The 20408-nt window shown below is 47.4% G+C and overlaps 1 protein-coding gene across 2 annotated transcripts in view; it reads right to left on the reverse strand.

Moving 5' to 3' along the window:
* The window catches only part of Mad1l1 (MAD1 mitotic arrest deficient-like 1 (yeast)), a 299325-nt gene that overhangs the window by 262919 nt on the left and 15998 nt on the right, over positions 1-20408 (reverse strand). For both annotated transcript variants that reach the window (XM_013023364.1, XM_013023363.1), the window contains exons 7-9: positions 19726-19856; positions 19515-19629; positions 17501-17562 (exon numbers count right to left, since the gene is read on the reverse strand). In XM_013023364.1, the coding sequence (XP_012878818.1) occupies positions 17501-17562; positions 19515-19629; positions 19726-19856 (308 nt within the window). The remainder of the gene's footprint in view (positions 1-17500; positions 17563-19514; positions 19630-19725; positions 19857-20408) is intronic.

Genomic DNA, 20408 nt, shown 5'->3' on the forward strand with positions numbered 1-20408 from the left:
CATGCATGGGTACACACACACACACACACACACACACACACACACACACACACACACACACACACACACACACACACACACACAGGTTTTGCCAACAAGCACTAATTCTGCCAGGTGCCCATGGCTCATGCCTGCAATCCTAGCAACTTAGAAGGTCTAAGGATCTGGGTCAAAGACTAGGCGGGAAAGTCTCTTAGACACTAATTAATAAGCAAAAAGCCAGAAGTGGAGCTGTGGCCAAAACGGTAAAATACCAGCCTTACTTGAAAAAGCTAGAGGGTAATGCTAGGCCTTGAGTTCAAGTACCAGCACTGGCACACACACGCACAGAGCACTGATTCCTCACTTGGGCCCCCAAGGTATTTAAAGCAGGATAAAGCCTAGTTTCTCTGCCTTCATTTTGTATCTATCTCCTCTATTTGAGTCAGACTCCTGTTCAACTCCACATATAGTCCTGTCAGTCATCAAGGGGTCTGCCTAAAATTTAGTGACATCTGACCTGTCTTACCCCTCTTTCAAGGTTGAAGATAAGAGTAACTAAGGTGTTTTACTGCCAGCTTTTACAACATCCAAGGCACTTGAAAGTCTCCAGACACTGTCCTAAACCTGTACCCCAAAGATGTGCTGAAATGTTTAATTTCCATCTTCTCAAAATGGCCATTTTCACTAAAATTCTTCCCTGACTTTTCTCTACTACTTTTGTTTGCTTCCTTTGGGTAAAGGGCTGGACTGGTATGTTGGAACTGCCAGAGTCAGGCCTCTGGCCTAGGACTCCAGTCACAAGCCTAGATGTCAACAAACAATCCAGTCAAAATGCAGGCAAAAGACTTTGAAACAATGCTTCACATGAGACACAGTGGTATTCACTAGGGAAGGATGGGGCTGGTGCAGGGCAACCTGCATCCACTGTGACTCAGGAAGACGGTGATACTGAATGTTTTGGGCACTGGCAATAGGACACAAAAAAGACACTCCGGAAAAGGGCTCAGCTGAATTTTGCTGCATTTTGCAAAGTTAAATCATACTTACCATGTTACACAGAAATCCCTATCACCAGGTGTTTTTCCAAGAAAAAAGAAGAGATGAAAAAACAGCCATCTGGGGCTGGGAAGGTGGCTCAGTGGTAGAGTGCTTGCCTTGCATGCATGAGGCCCTGGGTTCGATTCCTCAGCACCACATAGCAGAAAAAGCTGGAAATGGTACTGTGGCTCAATGGTAGAGCACTAGCCTTGAGCTGAAGAGCCGAAGGACAGCGCCCAGGCCAAGAGTTCAGGCCCTACAACTGGCAAAAAAAAAAAGAAAAAAGAAAAAACAGCCATCTGCTCCACAGACCTGTGGTGAGGATCACTTCAGGCAAGATGGCCCAAATGCACCAGAACAAACAGCCCTCTGTAGAGTCCAATCCCAGCAAGTCTTATATTCACTGCACTAGTAGTGACGAAGAGTAAACTTGTTTTCACTTAATAATATAGGTGTGATCCAGAATCAGGAAGAAGTTTGTTAATTAGAAGCCCACATTTTGGGCTGAAGAGAGCCCAACAGAGTCTGTGATGCCTTACCCTACCCCTTCCTTAAGGACCAAAAACAGTCCAGGAAAAAAAAAAAAATCACCCACAGCCTAAAGCCGTAGAGGAGTGAAGAGAACAGAAATAAGATTAAAATCAGCCTCCTTGGGAACTGAATCTCCAAGGAATAGCATTTTTAAAATCCTTTCCAAGGAAGGGTGGAGAGAAGAGTGGCCTCCCTCCCTCCCTAGCCTCCCCTGTCATGCCCCAAGGAAACAAGAGAAAAGGCTGTCATTAATAAATTTAGTTCAACTTTCTTTTCAATGGTGCTGAAAAGTATATGCAAATCCATCCGTAATTAGGTTTAAAAATTCCATTTCATGGGATAATCAGACTTCAAAAAACTCAATTTTAGTTTTAATCAGATTTTAACAAGGATATTAAGTCCATTTCGTTTAGAAAAGGGGAAAACTGTGAATTTAACACAAAATGTATTCAAGCTTAGCCCTGGGAGATAATTAAATAAAATTAATTTGGCAAGGGTTGTCAGTAAATGGAAAGGCTACAAACAGTGGTTCATGTTTTGGATGGAAACAAAAGCAAGTCTTACTGTACCGACAGGTGGAGCTTGCCACTGGCCAAGGAGGGCCCTCATGTAGTCTTCCCAGAACAGGGAAATGAGACCTCCTAACCCCAGCCCTTACACAGAGCCACAGGCGCCTAGGGAAGAGATGATAGGAAAAGGAAAGCTTATACCTTCTCCAGGAGAGCTCAGGAATGTCACCCAGGATCTACCGTTACACTCAGGTATGCAGGCAACAGCCACAAAGCCCCCCCACACCCCCACCACACACACAGCTACACATGTACCCTTGGCATCCTCTACGGTCTTACCCATGAGGGTGAGACAAGCACTGCGCAGCCAGATCCAAGAGCCCACCCCTCCAAGGAGAATGGTTTACTCCCAGAAGGCTTTTCCAGATTTGAACAGACAAGATCCTCCTCCTACAGCCCAAGCCATGGAAGTGGGCATACACGCCCTCAGCCCTTAACCCTGGAGCCATCCTAAAAGGCTTCATCCTTCACAACTCTTCAGGGCAGGGCAATACACCCAGGTCCCAGGAGCAGACCTTGCCACCCAAGGTCAAGACTCCAGCAGAGTAGGTGCTTCTTGAAAACTAGGAACAGCAGCCCACACTACAGACTTGCTTCTCCATCAAAGGCACACCCTGCCAGCAGGGGGAGAAAGAAATCTCTAGGCTCTAGTGAGTGGAAGGCTACAGAGGAAGCACAACTGCTAAGAAAACAGAGCAAGGCTCTGCCCTGGCTTAAACCACATGGCCTGCCTTGTAGTAGTTAGTCTGGTTCTGGCCCTCTGCCTTGTGCTCTGAGTAGTTAGTCTGGTTCTGGCCCTCAACAAAACAGACTCATTTGATTTGGAAAAATCAAGGTCATTTATCTCCCATTGTGGGGATAAAATCCAAAGTATCCCCTGTGCCAGGCAAACAATCTTCCTTAACCCAAGGATAGTTTCACTGGACACAACCATGTCCACTCACTCGCACACTGTCAATAGTAGCTACTGCACTAGAGCAACCTATGGATCTGTTTTGTCCCTATTGTCCTGGTTTTAGTGTAGACTGTCTTACCTTCCCAGGTAAAACTCCTCAGCTCCATTCTACACTACTGGGCCAGAAATGTGACAGAAACTTAAGGCTCTTCATACTGCCTTGAAAGTTTATTTCCTAGCCAGCCATCATACCAAATCCATCCATAGGTATCCCACCGTTAGCAAAATATAAAAAGAAACTGAGCCAACTAAATGGATGAAACAAGAAAAAGTGTATTTCAAGCTAAACATCCAAAGAATCAAGCCTCCATTACTTGCAGATAATTTTGTAGTGACCCCTACTGGGGCATCTATGGCAATGCAGCCAGGCTGCAGTAAACAATAAAAAAGCCCCAACTACAGAAACACCACCCACCACACAGTGACTCTTTCTCAATTCCAATTTCTCAAAAGTCAGGAAAAAATAAATAAAATTTGACTTAAAGGAAACTACTTCTAAAACCAACGTGCTACAACTTGTCTAGTCTGAAAGATGGCTGGTACCTGCATTTTGTAATTGAAATTCCAATAAAAGGCACGATACTCTAGAGACTGAAGTGCAATAACTAGCAATACAGAAAAAAAAAGTAAAAACCAGAGGAAGCAAATGGGAATACAGAGAACTACATGTCTAAATGTCTTCCTCAAAGGCTCGTAAACAATTCCTATCAGTTCAAAAGCAGACAAACAGCAGTGCACTGAAAATTAACTGAGGTGGAAACCTGCCCCTCCTCACTATGGGAGGGCTGTTTGGTTCCACAGAACTGAAGAGGAGTTTGCACGTAATAAAAAATTAATTGCTAATCTTCTACCTCAGCCGCCTCCGCAAGCGAGACACTATTGTGCTGCCGCCTCGAAAGTTAAATGCTTCCTCTCCCAAGTGATAACTGCTCTTGCTCTACCTCACAGCCTCCTGTGCCAAGGCACAAGCCCAGATCCTGCCAGGAGGTGCAGAGCTCCATGCAAAAGCAGGCAGCCAGGCCGCCCTTCCTGCAAGCTGGCAGGCCCTTCCTGCCAAGGTGCAGCTGAGCCTCAGGTCTGCATGAGCTGCCATCAGCAGGTGGGCTTTCTGCCACAAATGTGCTGAGCTTGGCTGAGGCTAATGGAATAGGCAGCCCCCATCAGAAGCCTAAACATGCCAGAACCAGGCTGATGGACCCTCAAAGATGATAGTACACAGCACCATGTGGCCAGCCAGATGGATGGAGGTGACTGAGAGCAGAGCCCACCATGCTCCAGAACCAGCCCACAACCCAGTAAGTATGAGTCAGACCCACTTGGATGACCTTGGATCATTAGCCCCTCCTAGAACCTCTGTTCTCTCCCATCAGGCAGAGGTATCAGAGCTAGCCTCCACCACTCCATCAGGTTGAGAGGAAGAACACATGACACACTAAGTAGGATGGGCTAGAAGGCCATATAACACTACCCCCATCAACAGTACCACCCTGCTGACATATTAGACCTCTTCTAAACAAATATTCTTAAAATAAGTAGACTAAGGCCATGAGGGCTACCTGATAAGATACCTGGTTCCAGATGAGAGAAGACGCCTGACATCCTCTCCTTTCCACTCGTATCACTAAATCCAGCAAAGACCCAAACATTTTGTGCCTAACCAAGTGAGGTCTCCTGCAACTTCCTGCAGCTCATCCTCCTAAGAGACCCCTTATTCTGGCAGCTCAGTGTGGTGTTTCCCCAACTATGTGGGCAGGTACTGTGCATATCACAGTCTCCCCAGGATCTGGCCAAGGCAGACAAATAAATGTACAAAGAATGAGAAAAGAAACAAGTTTCCTAAATCCACGGTTCTCCTAACAGAAGCAGATCAGAGGGGAAAAGGCATTTATCTGGAAAAGAAACAACAGTTAGGGAACAAGCCAGCATGACCACTGACCACCACCCAAAGCTTTGTGCCAGGAACAGCCTGCTAGACTCTTCAATTCTCATACGGCCAACTCAGCACTGCTCCCACCTGGTGTGACTCATCCAAAAGCAGCAATATCACCTGCCCTCCCAAGCCACAGGCAGGCCACTGTAGCCTACAAAGACTCAGACAACCTAGGGACCCCACCCAGTGAGGCCTGGGGGAGGCCGTTGACACATAAAGCAGGTACACAGCTTGGCCAGAAACTTCGGGATGAGATTCACACTCCCATGAGGACCCACACACACCATCTTCTGGACGGAACCCCTGCTGCTTCCTGAGTTTCTACCACACCTCTACATGTAGTGCTGCCAAAGAAGTTCAGAATCACCAGCCACCTGCTAAACATACCAATCTGCCAGAATATCTACTCAGGCACTCAACCATCACTCCTTCCTGGAAGCCCACTTGTACTGCTCGGAACTGACCCTGACCTGCAATTCTCCCCCCGGTAGCAGGCACAGGCTGGCCACATCCAAAGCTTTGAATCATCATGGGAGATAGTCATGTCCTGTCTCATGTGGACAGAAGAGGAAGGAACAAGCACATGATGCAGCACAACTGACACCATCATGGTCAGCAGGAGAGTCGTTCCCACCATAGACACCACGGTGACGCAACCATTCTCATTTGTCCTCTCAGCGCTTCCTCAGGAAGGTTCCAATCTTAAATCAAGCATTTCAAGTAGCCATCTTGCAGCCATGATGCCAGAGGGTGTCTGTGAAGTGTGACTCCCATCTCCTCCACCACCCATTTCAAGTAGTTATGATTTAACCAAACAACCAAGCAAAGAAATGGTGTGCTACTCTAGCAACACAGAATAACAGAACTCCTCAGAACATTGAGCCAAACCCTGGAAGACCCTGGGCTTTTGGTTTTCATATCTGTACTGGAATCATGTCCCCAGGTTTGGGACAGGTGCAGAACTCAAACAAGCAGCAAAATCGCTGTTATACTCATTGGTCTGATTCAGAGTGCACACCATCCAGAATGCCAGACACTCCCTGGTCAGTAGACAGCAAGAAATAGAAACACCTTTCAGAGGGTTCAAAAGTGACCAAGGTGATTTCAGCACCAACAAGTGCACACCAGAGCTGCAGGGTTTGTATGGAGGGAGGTGTGAATGAAGATCCCAGCATTTTGTTCCAGACACATAGTACCTCTGAATTAAGGGAGAACAGTGCTCTCTGCCTAAATAGCAGCAGAAACCTCACAAAGGAAAGGTAGAGAACAACAAGACCACCGAACCTCCCATTAGCCTGGGTCTAAGGCCTAATGTATATATGATAGTTTTACTTCCCTTCTATTGACACAAACCTGTTCCTTGACGTAGCTCAGCACAAAGGGCTCTGTGTTCAAGACTCCACTGTTTGAGCTCTCCATCTGGAGTACCTGAGCAAAGGCCAGCCCATACAAAACTTGTGGTGCCTCCCACCTGTCTCAGTAGTTCTCTGTCTCAAGAGCTGAAGCCAGGCAGGCGAGCGTGAGAAAGGTCTGCAGTTCCTGATATATGTGACAATGGGCATGATGATGGACACTACCATGCACAGCCTCAAAGCTGATGTTTAAGACTGTCAAGCAGGAAACCCGGGCCCAAATGCCTCAAAATTACTCACCAGAACCTGAGATGCTGGCTCTCCCTCTGCATGATGACTAGAAGATACTCTGCACGGGAAGAGAGGTGTGAGCCTCCAGTCAGCCCATCTCTAGTCTGTGCTCAGCTGGCTTTGTTCCTCCTGTCAAACCAAACCTGCCCTCCCATTCCCTGTGTGAGCCTTTCAGCCCCCATCTCCAGAACTGGGGTTCCAGGCCTCCAATGCTCTGGACACCCTGGAGCTCCTGGCGACCAAAGAGGGGCCAAATGATTAGGTGACAAGATGCCAGTAAACACCTGCTGCGCCAAAATCAATCTCAACCCCAGGGACGCTGCCATTGCTGAGTCTTGTAAAACATCCATACTGCTCTAAACCAAGTCACTATCTGGCTATAGATTTTTGTCAAGTCGATTTACAAGAAGGCACAGAAGAAGTGCCCTATCGACAAAGCTCAGAAGAAAGCCCAAAAGCACCTTGAGAGCCAAGTGTAAAGTACAGAGCTGGATGCCAGGCACCCTCACTGAGCACACAGCTATCTAGGCACGCATGTGGGGAGTCTCCTGGGAAGTGTTTCTCTTCCATACTCTAACACCTGTCTCCCACCATCCTTCATGCCACCTGCTCAAGAAAGCACTGACCCAGCCTACCCAAACAAACCTGAATGAAACAGTTCATGGGGTGGCCATGAGCACTTTGAAAACACCCATCTGAAACTTCATGAAGGCAATGAAGGGAAGCAGACAGCTGCCGGCCAGCCAGTGGTCACAAGTCTCAGTGGCCTTCCTTTTTCCCACTGGGAAACAACACCTGGGTGAGCAACACCCAGGGTCACAATAAGCCAGGTAACCCAGAGGCTCCAGCCCTCCCATCACACCTACTGAATACACATACACTCCCTTTCTATCACTCTACCAATGTTTAGTGAGTGCCCACTGTATGCCACAAACCCAGACTCTGAAGACAAGCCTTGCATTCAAAATCTGAGCACTGACAGAGTGGACAATACAACCTCCAAAGCTGAAAGCAGCCCGGGCCCCCACCATGAGAACAAGCTGCTGTTCAAGGCACTTGGGACCCTGAGGAGGCCCTCACACTAGTGGGGGGAAAGGGGGGGGCGGGCTAGGGAGCCCACTGCTCCTGGAAGCAGACACCACAGACACATAGACCTGAAGGGGTCTCCCTGTCTGAACTGTGGGCATCAGAAGAGATCTAGCACCAAAGGAACCAGAAGAGTAGGCCTACAAAACACACGCGTGCACACACACACGCACGCACGCACGCACGCACACACGCGCGCGCGCACACACACACACACACACACACACAAAGAAAGGGCCACACACACCATAGCTAACAAGGAGTCATAAATTCCCCTTCCTCTTCCTCTACACTCCAAAGACAAGACAAATGACAGCTCACCTACCTTCCCAAGCATCAACAGAGCTCATGGTATTAGTCAGTCCAATACCCAGGCAATTACAAACCAGAACAGAAAGCAGGAAAGGGCCTGCTGGACTGGCCAATTAGCTACTTCCTTGGAAGGAGACCACACACTTCCCACCCCCTCAGTCCTCCTAATTGGCCTTGTGCATCACAGACATTTGTCCCCAGCTTGCCTTCCAGCCAGCCTGCAAAGACTTTTAGGTAAATGCCCAGGTCAGCATTTTCACATTTCTCATCATGGACTCCAGGGGAGGGGTCAGCAGTTTGAGGTGTGGGCACAGGTGCCAGGCTTCAGAATTGCATATCACCTGTCTTTCCATCTTCTTGTACCACATTCTCTCCAGCCCTCCAGATACCCAGCACTCTCATACACATGCTGACAGGTAAAATGCCCACCCAGCAAGATCTGAAACAAGGCCAGGCTCAGGCACAAAGAGACAGGGCCAAACGCCAAACAAGCATCTTGGCCACAGGAACATTAGTCCCTGCATAAAACAGAGACTCGGCTACAGAGGACCTGACACTTACTCCGTGCTATTTAATAAGGCTTTTCCCTCAATCTGAATTGCTAAAAATTTTTTTTAAAGCTAAGCCACTGAAGAGGCCTGTCTGCTCACTTCAGTGTGACTTGCTCTGAATCTCTGGCAAGAACCTTTGGAAACATACTATCCCAATTAAGCAATAACGCTCAAATACCATGAGTGGAACCTACAGAAAAGTACAGCTTTTCTGAAGGGCAATTTGGCAATAGCTACTGATTTCAAAAGTGCTTATCTTTCAAACTAAAAATGGTATTTTTAAGAATTTACCCAAACAACACAGCACTGACTATTCGGGGAGAACTGGCACCTAAATGTCCCTCAGCAGGGATCGCAGGAAACAGTGCATCCTCCCACAGAGCCTCTTGAAATGAAGGGTGCACCCCAAAGGCTTTTATGTACACACTCTTCCAAAAGTCTCTGACAATGCCTGGAAAGATAGATGGGTGCAATGCTCAGGTCTACTGTCTGTGAATGGCACTGTGCTGGGATGCTACAGCACAGGGCAACCTGGGCATGGGATGCACATCCATTTAGCCCACTGGAGTCTACGGGGTGTTTCTTCTGTCTTTAATCAAACCTACAACTCCCCACAGTCCCAGGAAGTCCCAAGAGTCAGGCCAGCTGACAAGAGATGGACTGAGTTCAAAAGCCTGAGATGTCTAGGATCCCCAAAGCCTTTGACAAGCCCAGGGGACAGGCTCCCCACCCAAAAAAATGTAGACTGGCTTTAAACAGCATTCCTATCCCTTCCTAATCCAATCCAAGTCAATGGAGGGCTTTCTGTAGTTTCCGGATGATGTTTCTTTATGGAAATACACTTCACCCTCAATGAAACATGCGTGTTTTAATGTTATACCATCATTACATTGTGCCTCCATAGCAGCTCCACTGAGAACTGACCAACAACCAAGAAGATACCCAACTCAGATTCAAGGAACTCTGACTTCCTGTCACTCCAGGTCACTGACCTTTTTGAACACTTCAGGAAAAATGGAATCATAAACTCTACGAATTCAAGCTTGACCTCTCAGCAAGAGTCGTTCACATGTCTGCTCACTTACCTAGTGTAGATGCACCACAGTTGTACATTCTGTCACCTACAGATAGACACCTGAGTATTTCCACTCTTTGGCTACTACAAATAAGGCTCCTATAAACAACTTTGAACAAGTCTTCATGAGACCATATTGTAGCTTAGGTAAATACCTAGAAGCTGAATTGCTGGGTCACATTCTAAGTGAACAAAAGCAGTCCAACTATTTCCAAAGTGATTGTAACATTTTCTATGCGTAACAGTAACATATATGCTTATATTCTGCCAACAACTGAGATGACAACTTGTTCATTGTGTCAGTCTGTGTCCGTTGGCACGACTGCCTTGGGGCTTGTGACAACACAGTACAACCCCGGCAGAAGTGAACCCGCTCAAGTCCCAACAGCTGGATGGCAAAGAGAAAGAGGGGAAGAGAGCCCCAGGAGCACCTTCACAGACATACCCCAATAACATAACATCCTTCCACCAAGTCTTACATCTCAAGGATCCCACCCTGTCCACTAGCACAGTGAGTCTTTGGGGGATATTTATCCCAGTCTAGCACCCTGTGACCTTAACATGTGACTCCCCTAATGACTACTGATGCTACAGTTTTCCATGTCCTCATTTGCCATTAATATACCTCCTCTCATAAAGGAACTGCTCAGCCTTTTGCCCTTCAGTGATAACTGGGGCTCAAATTCAGGATTGTGCAAAATGCTAGGCAAGTCCTTCATCACCGAGCCCCAATCTTCTACCTTTTCTAATCTGGAGTTCAATCCCCAATATTAGAGAAAAAAACAATCTTTATATACTTCTGGTATCCATCTTCAGTCAGATACATACTTTGCCAATATTTTCCCTATGGTCTACCTTTTGTTTACATCCCTTTGAAAGCAAAATAAAGGCTAAGGTATCCAATTTTTTCCAGATATAATTAATTCATGTTCTGTATATCCTAGAACTCTTTGACAAACACCAGTTTTCAGAGTTCTGGCTCTTTCCACAGGACCATATGCCATTTGGAGTTCTACTTGATATGTAGTCTGCAGTTCAAGCTCATCCACTTCCAACAAATGTCCTGTGTTGTACCACCATTTGGAGTGATCATCTCTTATTGAATTACCTCGACACTTTTGATAAAAAAAAAAAATCAATGGACACTATATTCTTCAATTACTTCTGAACTTTCCATTCTGTTTTATCGATTTACCTGTCTGTCCTTAACACCAACAACTCTCTGTCCCAAGCACTTTGTAGTATTTCTTGAACCTGGCCAGTGTAAGCTCTCCAACTTGTTCCTTTTCAAAATAATCCAGCCTATTCCAGGTTCTATCCATAGAAATAAAAATTAAATTTGTTAATTTCTACCCCAAGAAGCCTGCTAAGACTTTGACACTATTAAACTGCCACCTTGACAGCACTGAACATTCTAATATACGAATGTAGTACCTTGTGATTCCGTGAGGCAGATCTGGTCTGCAACCCCTGACATCTCCAGTGATGTGTACTACTGTGCACTGCTGAGCTGGCTGCTGAGTGGCAGCCCCTGGAAGCTTTAGGATAGGGATGGTCCCCAAAAAGCAAAACGCAGGATCAAAAGGTTGGAGCCTTTCACAGTGAGAAATAAAGGGGCCAAAGCAGTGTTGATCACATAACCTGATAAAGCCACAGTTTACCCCAAAAAGATGGGGTTCAGAGCACTCAGAGCTCTAGGTTCCTGAAGGACGGTGCCTACAAAGGCCAAGCAACTCCACAGCCTCAGGTACACCCTTGCCCCATGCACCTCTTCATCTATCTGTTATTTGCTATGAAATTCTTCATGACAAAAAGGCCAGGCCCTGAATTCTGTGAGCCACACCAATGAGTCAACAACAGGAGAGGATTCTGGGAGCACTACCTCAGAGTAAGCAGTTACATGCATAGGGGACACATCTTTTGGGTCTGAGCCCATAACCTGTGGGGTCTAACACTCTACTAGACAGTGTCTGAACTAAATTGTAGGACACCCAGCTGGTGTCAGTTACAGAAATGCTTGCTGCGTGAAAACTCGCATCTGGTGTCAGGGTGCAGTGCTGGGTGAGCAGTGAGGAGCAGAGGGGAAAGAGTTTATTTTCTCCTCTTCCAGTCTCTCTCCCTTTTCCTACATTATTAGGTCATCAGTAATTACTGTCAGCTGCATCTTATGGTTCTCAGGGCACAGATCTCAAACACATTTGTTAAATTTATCCCTAAGTATTTCATGGTTTTGATGCTATTGTAAACTGAATGTTCTCCCAGCAGTTCACTGCTAGTATATGAAAATACAATCTATTTTTGTACATTATCCCTGGGTCCTGTGACCCTGTTAACCTTGTTAATTAGTCCAACTAGCTTCTTATTGATACCTGGGGAGTTCCCACATAATTATCTCATCTCTAAATAGAGACAGTTTTACCTCTTCTAACTAGTCTGTCCTGACCTTCTTTCCCTTACCTGACTACAGGTGAGGATGCTCAGTACAGCATAAATAGGCTGGTAAGAACAAACACCTTCATCTCACCCCAAGTGTCAGGGCAGCAATCAGTCATAAATTCACTGTTACAGTACTTTTTTTTTTTTGTCGGTCACGGGGCTTGAACTCTGGGCTTGGGCTCTGTCCCTCAGCATTTCAGCTCAAGGCGAGCACCCACCTGAGCTACAGTCCCACTTCCGGTTTTCTGGTGGTTTATTGGAGATAAGCGTCTCACAGCCTTTCCTGCCCAAGCTGGCTTTGAACCATGATCCTCAGATCTCAGCCTCCTGAGTAGCTAGTATTACAGGCGTGAGCCACCAGCGCCCAGCTTTGTTACAGTACATTTTATAAATACCTTCTGGCCAGGCGCTGGTGGCTCACACCTGTAATCCCAAACTAATTAGGAGGCAGAGATCTGAGGATTGTAGCTCAAAAACAACCCCTGCGGGGTTGGGAAGGTAGCTCAGTGGTAGAGTTCTTGCCTTGCATGCATGAGGCCCTGGGTTCGATTCCTCTGCACCACATAAGCAAAAAGAAAAAAAGCCAGAAGTGGTGCTATGGCTCAAGTGGTAGAGCGCTAGCCTTGAGCTGAAGAGCTGAGGGACAGCAACCAGGCCCAGAATTCAGGCCCCACGACCAGACCCAAAAAAATAAAATAAAAAACAACCCCTGCAAGAAAGTCTGTAAGATTCTTATCTCCAATTAACACCCCCACACACACTAAAAAAAAAGCCAGAAGCAGAGCTGTGGCACAAGTGGTAGAACACCAACCTTGAGCAAAAAAAGCTAAAGTACAGTGCCCAGGCCCTGAGTTCAAGCCCTACTATTGGCAATCAATCAATCAACCATTCAATCAATCAATACCTTGAATCTAGTAGTGGAGTTTCCCTTCTTTCCTGGTTTGCTTTTCAATCATAAATGAGTGGCGTTCCGCTTATACTGTGAGATATGTGCATGCCCTTGCCTTTATTCTACTAAAATAGTTACAGAACAGAAGCTGCATTCCAGGATGAACTGCATTCTCCCCATCTTCCCTATGAGCCTGTCTCCACTGTTCCTCCAGAGGCCCCATGCAGCCATATGGGTGCAATAGTAGCAGTCTCGGTTCACCTACTTTCCACACTTGTCACTCTCTAGACAGACACCATGTGAGACCAAGTTCATCATCCACATTTGCCATGCACTGTAAACCCTTCAGTCAGCACCAAGACCCTGAGGATCAAGAGGGCTCCAAGCTCACACTATGCCTCTGCTGTCCCATGTCACAACATTATACATACTCACTGTCATTCCCACCCAGTGACTCTCAAAGCCCAAGCTCTCCATGCCATGTGACCTTGTACTCAGAATACAGCACAGCCTTGGACAGTCATAGGATGGACAGACCAAAGCCTCTTCCTCATGCTTTACTCTGGCTGAACTACCCAGATAACTTGCTCATCTATCTCCTCCAATACCTCTGAGTTTCTCACACGTAAGAAATAATTGTAAAGATGACCAATGTCACGCTGGCCAGAACACTGTTCCTAACCTAGAGCTAAAGACACAGAATTCTGAGAATTCGAGGGAAGCTAAAACCACACTGTAAGGACCTACCTCTGGACCTAGAGGACAAGGCTCCTTACAGAGGAGGTGGGGACAGGCCAAAGTAGCTATGTGCTGGCCAAAAGCAGGCAGACTCTGGGACTAGGACTACTCACACTCTAATCAGCCAGACTCCTGGAGTTAGCTGGAAGTCTGTTACAGCAAAGCAGTGGGGCAGACTAATGCATGCAAAGGGTGTCCACAATACTTCCTGAAGAAAGCCAGATCACAAAGGGGGCAGCACCACCTAGTGGTAGCCACATTCAGAACCCATAGTGCAGGGTCACACTGCCCCAAATGATGGCAAGGCCTACATTTAAACTTATATATTGAATTGTAATCCTTTTGTACTATTACTTAAAGACAATAAAAACGTAATTTTTAAAAGTGGAAAAAAAAAAGATCAAGGCACTATCTGAGGATCGACGCTCAAAGACAGCCTGGACAGTTAAGTCCATAAGACTCTTAATTCCAATTAACCACTAGAAAGCTGGAAGTAGGAAGTGGTACTGTGGCTCAAGTGGTAGAGCTGAGGGACAGCGCCCAGGCCCAGAGTTCAAGCCCCATGACCAACCTCCCCCCCACACACACACACTAAAAAAAAAAAAAAAAAAAATGGAATAACCTGAGAACAGGGACAGGAGGGGGAAAATGAAGGGAATGGTGACACTGACCAGGAACACTGTTGTCATAACCTGATATATGGAATTTTAAGTAGCTCCTTTGTACAACTACTAAATCATAATTTAAAAGGGGGAAGTGACTGCATGCCAGTGGCTCATACGTGTAATCCTAGCTACTCAGGAGGCTGAGATCTGAGGATTGCAGTTAGAAACCAGACTGGTAGAAAGTCCGTGAGGCTTTTATCTCCAATTAACTACCAGAAAACCAGACATGGAGCTGTGGCTCAAGTGGTAGAGCTTTCACCTTGAGCTAAAAAGCTAAGGGACAGTGCCCAAATCCTGAGTTCAAGCTCTAGTACTGGTCCAAAATTATACATACCAAAGCCACACTCCTAGACCATTCATGCATCTACTTCCAAGCAGCTTTCAGAATGGGTCCCTAAAGTGGCAGTCACACATACCTATTCATGACTTGCCAGCGTGTTAATGTGCAACTCCTCCTTCTGGGACACAGCAGGGGGCGCAACTCCTCATTCCTCCCACCCATTCCAGCACCACATTCAATCTCATTAGGCATGGAAAGGTCCAACAGCTGCCTTAACACTGCTCATCTTCCACTCCCAAGAAAATAAAGAAGAGGAAAGAAACTTTAGGGTTGAAAGCATGGTTCAGTTGGTAGAGCGCTAGCCAATGATCGATAGCATCAGAAACCAAGTTCGAGACCTAGTCTCAGACCAAAAAATAAAAATGTAAAGAAATCATTTTCTCCCAACTTATGAAGTTTGGGCTTGATTTTTTTTGTTTGTTTTGATGGAGACATTTTGTTTTGTTGGTAGGTAGGTTACCTAGACTGGCATGGAATTTCTGGGCTCAAGCAATCCTCCTGCCTCAGCTTCCTAAGTAGCTGGGACTATAGGTAAGCCACCATGCCTATCTTAAAGTTGAGACCTTTTTGTTCCTCTTCTTGATGCTGTGACAAGAGGCACATATGATCTGAACTCAGGGCCTCACACATGCTATGCACATGCCCTGGCAGCCCTCAAGCTCAACATGATCCGTATGAGAGACCAAATTTATATCTGCATCCCACATGTGTGCAGCCCAAGCCTCCTGAGGTCAAGGCTAGCTGGAGGGCAATTTGGACATGTGTGGGGCTGCACAAGGAGATTGGCAGGCAGCACTGGGGCTTCTAAGATACTAGGTCTCCACATGGGCCCACAGAGCTGCAGTACAACAGATGAAGTACAAGAACTTTCCCCAAACAAAATCCACTTCCAGGGTGTTTCAGGAGACAAGGGCCAGAACAGGTTTGCACCCTCAGCCTCCCAGAAAGCCAAGTCAGATCATAAACATCCCTTAAGAACAGGATGTGATCCTGCTGGCTAGGCACAGCACGAGATAGGAACAACACTATGCTCCTTGGCCACAGGAGCAAGGCAGCCACCTGAGGGAGGGGTGTCTCTTCACCTGGGGAAGGTCTATCACCTTGAGAGATTCTTGACATCTTGGGGTCTCTCCACTTGAGGGGGAAGCCATATACTTTTCTTAGGTGACCGTACCAGCATTTTTGCTGTTTAATTGTAGATGGAGTCTCTTGCCCTGACTGGCTTGAAACCACAATCCTCTGAGATCCTCTGATCTCAGTCTCCTGAGCTGCTCTGATTATAGGCAAGAGCCACCAGAACTTAGCAGATCCACTTCCCTCAATGAAGACAAAGAGCAACACAAAATCTAGCTCCTCTCTTCTGCTCAGTTCTGGAAGGGACACAGGCAGTCCTACTCAGGACCTGGACCCAGACAGTGGGGAGAACACAAGATATGATGCACAAGGCCACCTACAGATCAGCCACGCTTACAACAGGCCCTCAGGCATAGAAATAGCTGCAAAGGGCTCAAGGAGAAAATGGAAGTTCCAGCTGGCTATGGAAGCCTATGTTACTCTGGCTAGAATGATAGCTCCTAGTATCTGACACTCAGTGCCATGTGGCAGACATTGGGCACACCAGCACACCAGTGTTGATGGCTGGTCCAGACAGGTACAAAGGGCCTGTGATCTTCCTCATAAGAAACAAGGCCCAGAGGTTTCTGGCCAAACCAGAGCAGCACCAGGAGCAGCAGGGACACTTGTGGGCAGAGAAGAGAAGGAAACACCCAGCATCAGCCTGGTAGGCCAGCCTCCAGGAGCTTTAGTTCTGTAGGTGGAATTCAAAGGAGAACAAAAAACTGCACCCTGTGACCTCTCAAGGCGAAAAGTAAATGAAGAGGTATTGTCAAGTGACAGAGAACTGAAGCCACACTGCTATGGGAAGGTGGCAGCTTTCTGAGCCAATGATGAACACTGTAATTAAGGACAGCTCAGCCCTGTAAGATAGTCTCAATCCTGGCCTCATTTCCCAGAACAACAGGAAAGATAACCAGGAGGCTATAAATCTTAAATCTTGAGTAAACAAAACAAACGCTATAGGCCTGTGCCCACGCTCAATGGCTCATCAGCCCTCCACCTCCCTGAGACCTGGAACACAGGGGTCTGTCTGCAGGTCACAGTGGAAGGGCAGGCAGAGCCTATGCTAGAGAAGATAAGCAGTGTTCCCCAAAAGAACAGAGCAGTGGACAGAAGAGATAGGTAATGAAAATATAACCCCTGTTTTGTGCTTTGGGGCAGGCCACACAACAGCTCCAACCTACAGCCCACTCTGCATCCCTCCACCTACCTGCTGCCAATCAGCAACACAGGCTGCTACAGGGGCCAGAGTGGAACAAGAATCCTCCACCATTATGGGATTCCTTAGTCCTAAATCTCAGTTCATCTCTAGTGATTACCATCACCTGAAAGGAATGACTATCTCCAAAAGCAATTACTTTTCTCAACACACATACAATCTTATAACAGTATAGGACAGACACTGGCTCCCTTCTGCTGTAGTTTCAACAAAGGTGTTATTAAGACTTGAACAAGACTGAATCACTCAGCTCCATTTCCCTCCTGCTGTCAAAACACCAGGTTAAACCTGGGTAGTATGGAACAAAAGCTCCCGCCCCCATTCACAGAGAGAAAAGGACTCCAAGCGAGGAGCTGAGGCTTCCTGCCAGAGGCAGAATCACAGTGGAAGCCAGAGGGCTGGGGTGGGAGCAACAGCCAACATACCTGAGGTTCAAGCCCATGGTCTGGTCCAATCTCTCCCAGCTCTGCAGCTTTACCAGCAGCTTCTGAAAAGACAACAACAGCTATGTCCCCCCTTCACCACTGACCAAACAACCATCATCATGTAAAACTGACAATGACAATAGCAATGCCAAGTTTCCTGATCTTTGAGGCCATTCTGCCCCTGCCTGAGCCCAGACTCATGAAGGTTCCAAGTCTGCTTCAAAGCAGTCTTTTGCTGGTCTGAGCTGCTAAAGTTCCACAGCATGGTTCAGCCTCACTCCTTCCTGGCCTCACAGATTCACACAAGCTACCAGGACCACCAGGATACAATGGCTCTGTAGGAATCTGTGCCCTCAATGCAGACCCAGTCCTGAGCCCTGAGGATCCATTGCACTCCATCTTCCAGCTGTCTCTTGGATGCCAAGTTCCAGTCAGATGGATTTGATCCCAGAGCCAAATTTCCCCCACCCTCACTGCAAGCTAGGATCAGCAAACCTAGAGGACCAGGAAAGGGGCAGCATTGCCCACATGCTTGTACACGCTGGCCTGAACCCCAGAAAGCCAATTTTCACTGTTCTTCTGGAACTGAAGCAGAACATGAAGACCATGTGCACTAGACCAGCCTCCTATCACTCCCTCGGAATTACAGCACAGGACTGCAATCAGTTCTTCTCAAACTTCTGGAACGCTCTTTGAGCCATTAGGTTCCAGGTGAGTAACTTCCCAAAGTCAGTGCTGTTACATCACTACACAGCAGGCCTGATCTGAGCACTTAGTGTGAGTTGAAGCTATTACTACTACTCACAGTGCAGACAGAACAGATTGGATAAGGGACTGGCCCATGTCACACAGCCAGCAAGCATTCCTGCAGGACTTTGGACAGTGACTTTAGAGCTCAAAATTGTTAAAAATCTATTTCAAAACAAACAATACATTGTGTGCAGAGAAACAGAAAGGTACTTGGTGTAGAACCATCCTGGCAGGCTACATTCCAAGAGAAACCCACCAAGAGAGGTCCATCCCCTGAAGGATTGGCTGGCTGTGAGCCACAGCACAAAAAGTGGTCACAGGCTTTTTGGTCCCCACAAGTCTTCAGCTGTCCTGAAAGGAGAAAGACTCGTAGATTCCCAATCCTCCAAAGGGGAGCAGCTCAGGAATTAACAGTGAGGTGGGGACAGATGCCAAGGGCCAAAGTAGTGAACAGACACTAGTACTCCTCTAGTCTGGGACTGAATTAATGAACAGTGGCCTGGTACATCCTGGGCACAGCAGGCAAGGACAGCAGGAGTGATCAGGAGAAGCAGTGGGAAAGGCAGGAGACCCCAGGCTAAAGCTGAAAGTCTAATGCAGACCAAACCTGCTGTATGGTGGTGGGGGGGGGCTTCTCTGACCCTCACTTTCTTCAATGCCCACAACACAACTTCCCATTGCTGCCAGAATGGGCATCTACCCACTCAGCACCAGCCAAGTGCCAGCAGAAGCAGGGAGAAGAAACGCAGCAGTGTCCACCATGTCTCTCTCACAGGTGCCAGGAGCCTTTCTTTCCTAATGTGTCATCTGAGCCAAGTCTCTGCTGCTGCTGGTCAACCACACATATTCAGCAGCCTCAATAAATCAGTCTTTTACTGCTGAACTTGAGAAACCAAACTAGGTCTCACTGGGCTCAACACAAGATACCAGCTTGGCTATGATCTTTCTGGAAACTCAGCTGCTTTCCAACAGCTAGAGGCATCCACATCCCTTGGCTCAGGGCCCCTTCCTCCATCTTCACATTTGGCAACGGCTGAAGCAGGTCCTCCACCCTACCTCCCTGAGGCCACCCAGCCCACCCAGATAACCCAAGATCATCCCTGGGCCCCAACCCAGCCAAGAGACAAGTGCATGCAACCTCACATTTGCCAGCACAAGCACCAGCCATATTTGAGCAGCTTTTTTGGGTATGACCAAGATGCCCAGGGTATGGGTCAGGGCTGAAGGCAGCCCCATAGGCAAAGCTTACCCACTTGACCCTCACCTCCTTTTCCAGTTCCAAATCAACCAGAGCTTCCTGCAGCTTTTCCTGGCGGCCCAGCTTCCTCTGCAGCCCTTCCAGCTCCTCTGAGAGGAGTCCGTTGGTCTCCTTCATCTCCCTGCAGGACCGGCAAGTCACTCCAACAGCCACACATTAAGGGGGAACCCAGGGCACCAAGGAGCTGGAGGCGGTGCAGCCACATCAGACTCCTTACCGCAGGTGAGTGTTCTCCTCCTGGAGTCGCTTCAGCTCTCGCTCCACCCTGGGCAACCGCAGTAGTTCAGACTTCATGTTCCTCACAACGGCTGCATCCTGCTCCTGCAGACACAGCTTCTGCTCCAGGTCCTGTAACAGTCAGGCAGAAGGGACAGGGGACAGTGAGCACCAAGACACATGAAAATCACCTCTGCCAGTGCAGAAGATAGGATGCTAAAATCTGAGGATTGCAATTTGAAGCCAGCCAGGGCCAACAAATCCCAGAGATCTCAAGTTTACCAGCAAAAAGTCAGAAATGGAGGTGTGGCTCAAGTGATAGCATACCCAGCCTTGAGCATAAAAAGCTAACCAAGAGCAACAGGCCTTGAGTTCAAGCCCCAATACATACACACACACAGACAAACACACAGACAAACACAAAGACACACACACACACACAGAGACACACACACACACACACACACACACACATCCTTCCTCTCTCCCTCCCTCCCCAAAAAGGAATGGATTATCTGCTTAGCAACTGTGAAACCCTGAACTATACCCCACTACCACAACAAAGAAAGGAAAGAAGGAAGGTAGGAAGGCAGGAAGTCATGGAAGCCGTAACAGTCTTGTGCTAACTTGTCCCAGGACCTCAGGGACCTTCTGGTTCAGGTTTCACACACAGGCCCTCCTCTG

The sequence above is a fragment of the Dipodomys ordii genome, unplaced genomic scaffold (assembly GCF_000151885.1).
Source record: "Dipodomys ordii isolate 6190 unplaced genomic scaffold, Dord_2.0 Scaffold68, whole genome shotgun sequence".
NCBI lineage: Eukaryota > Metazoa > Chordata > Mammalia > Rodentia > Heteromyidae > Dipodomys > Dipodomys ordii.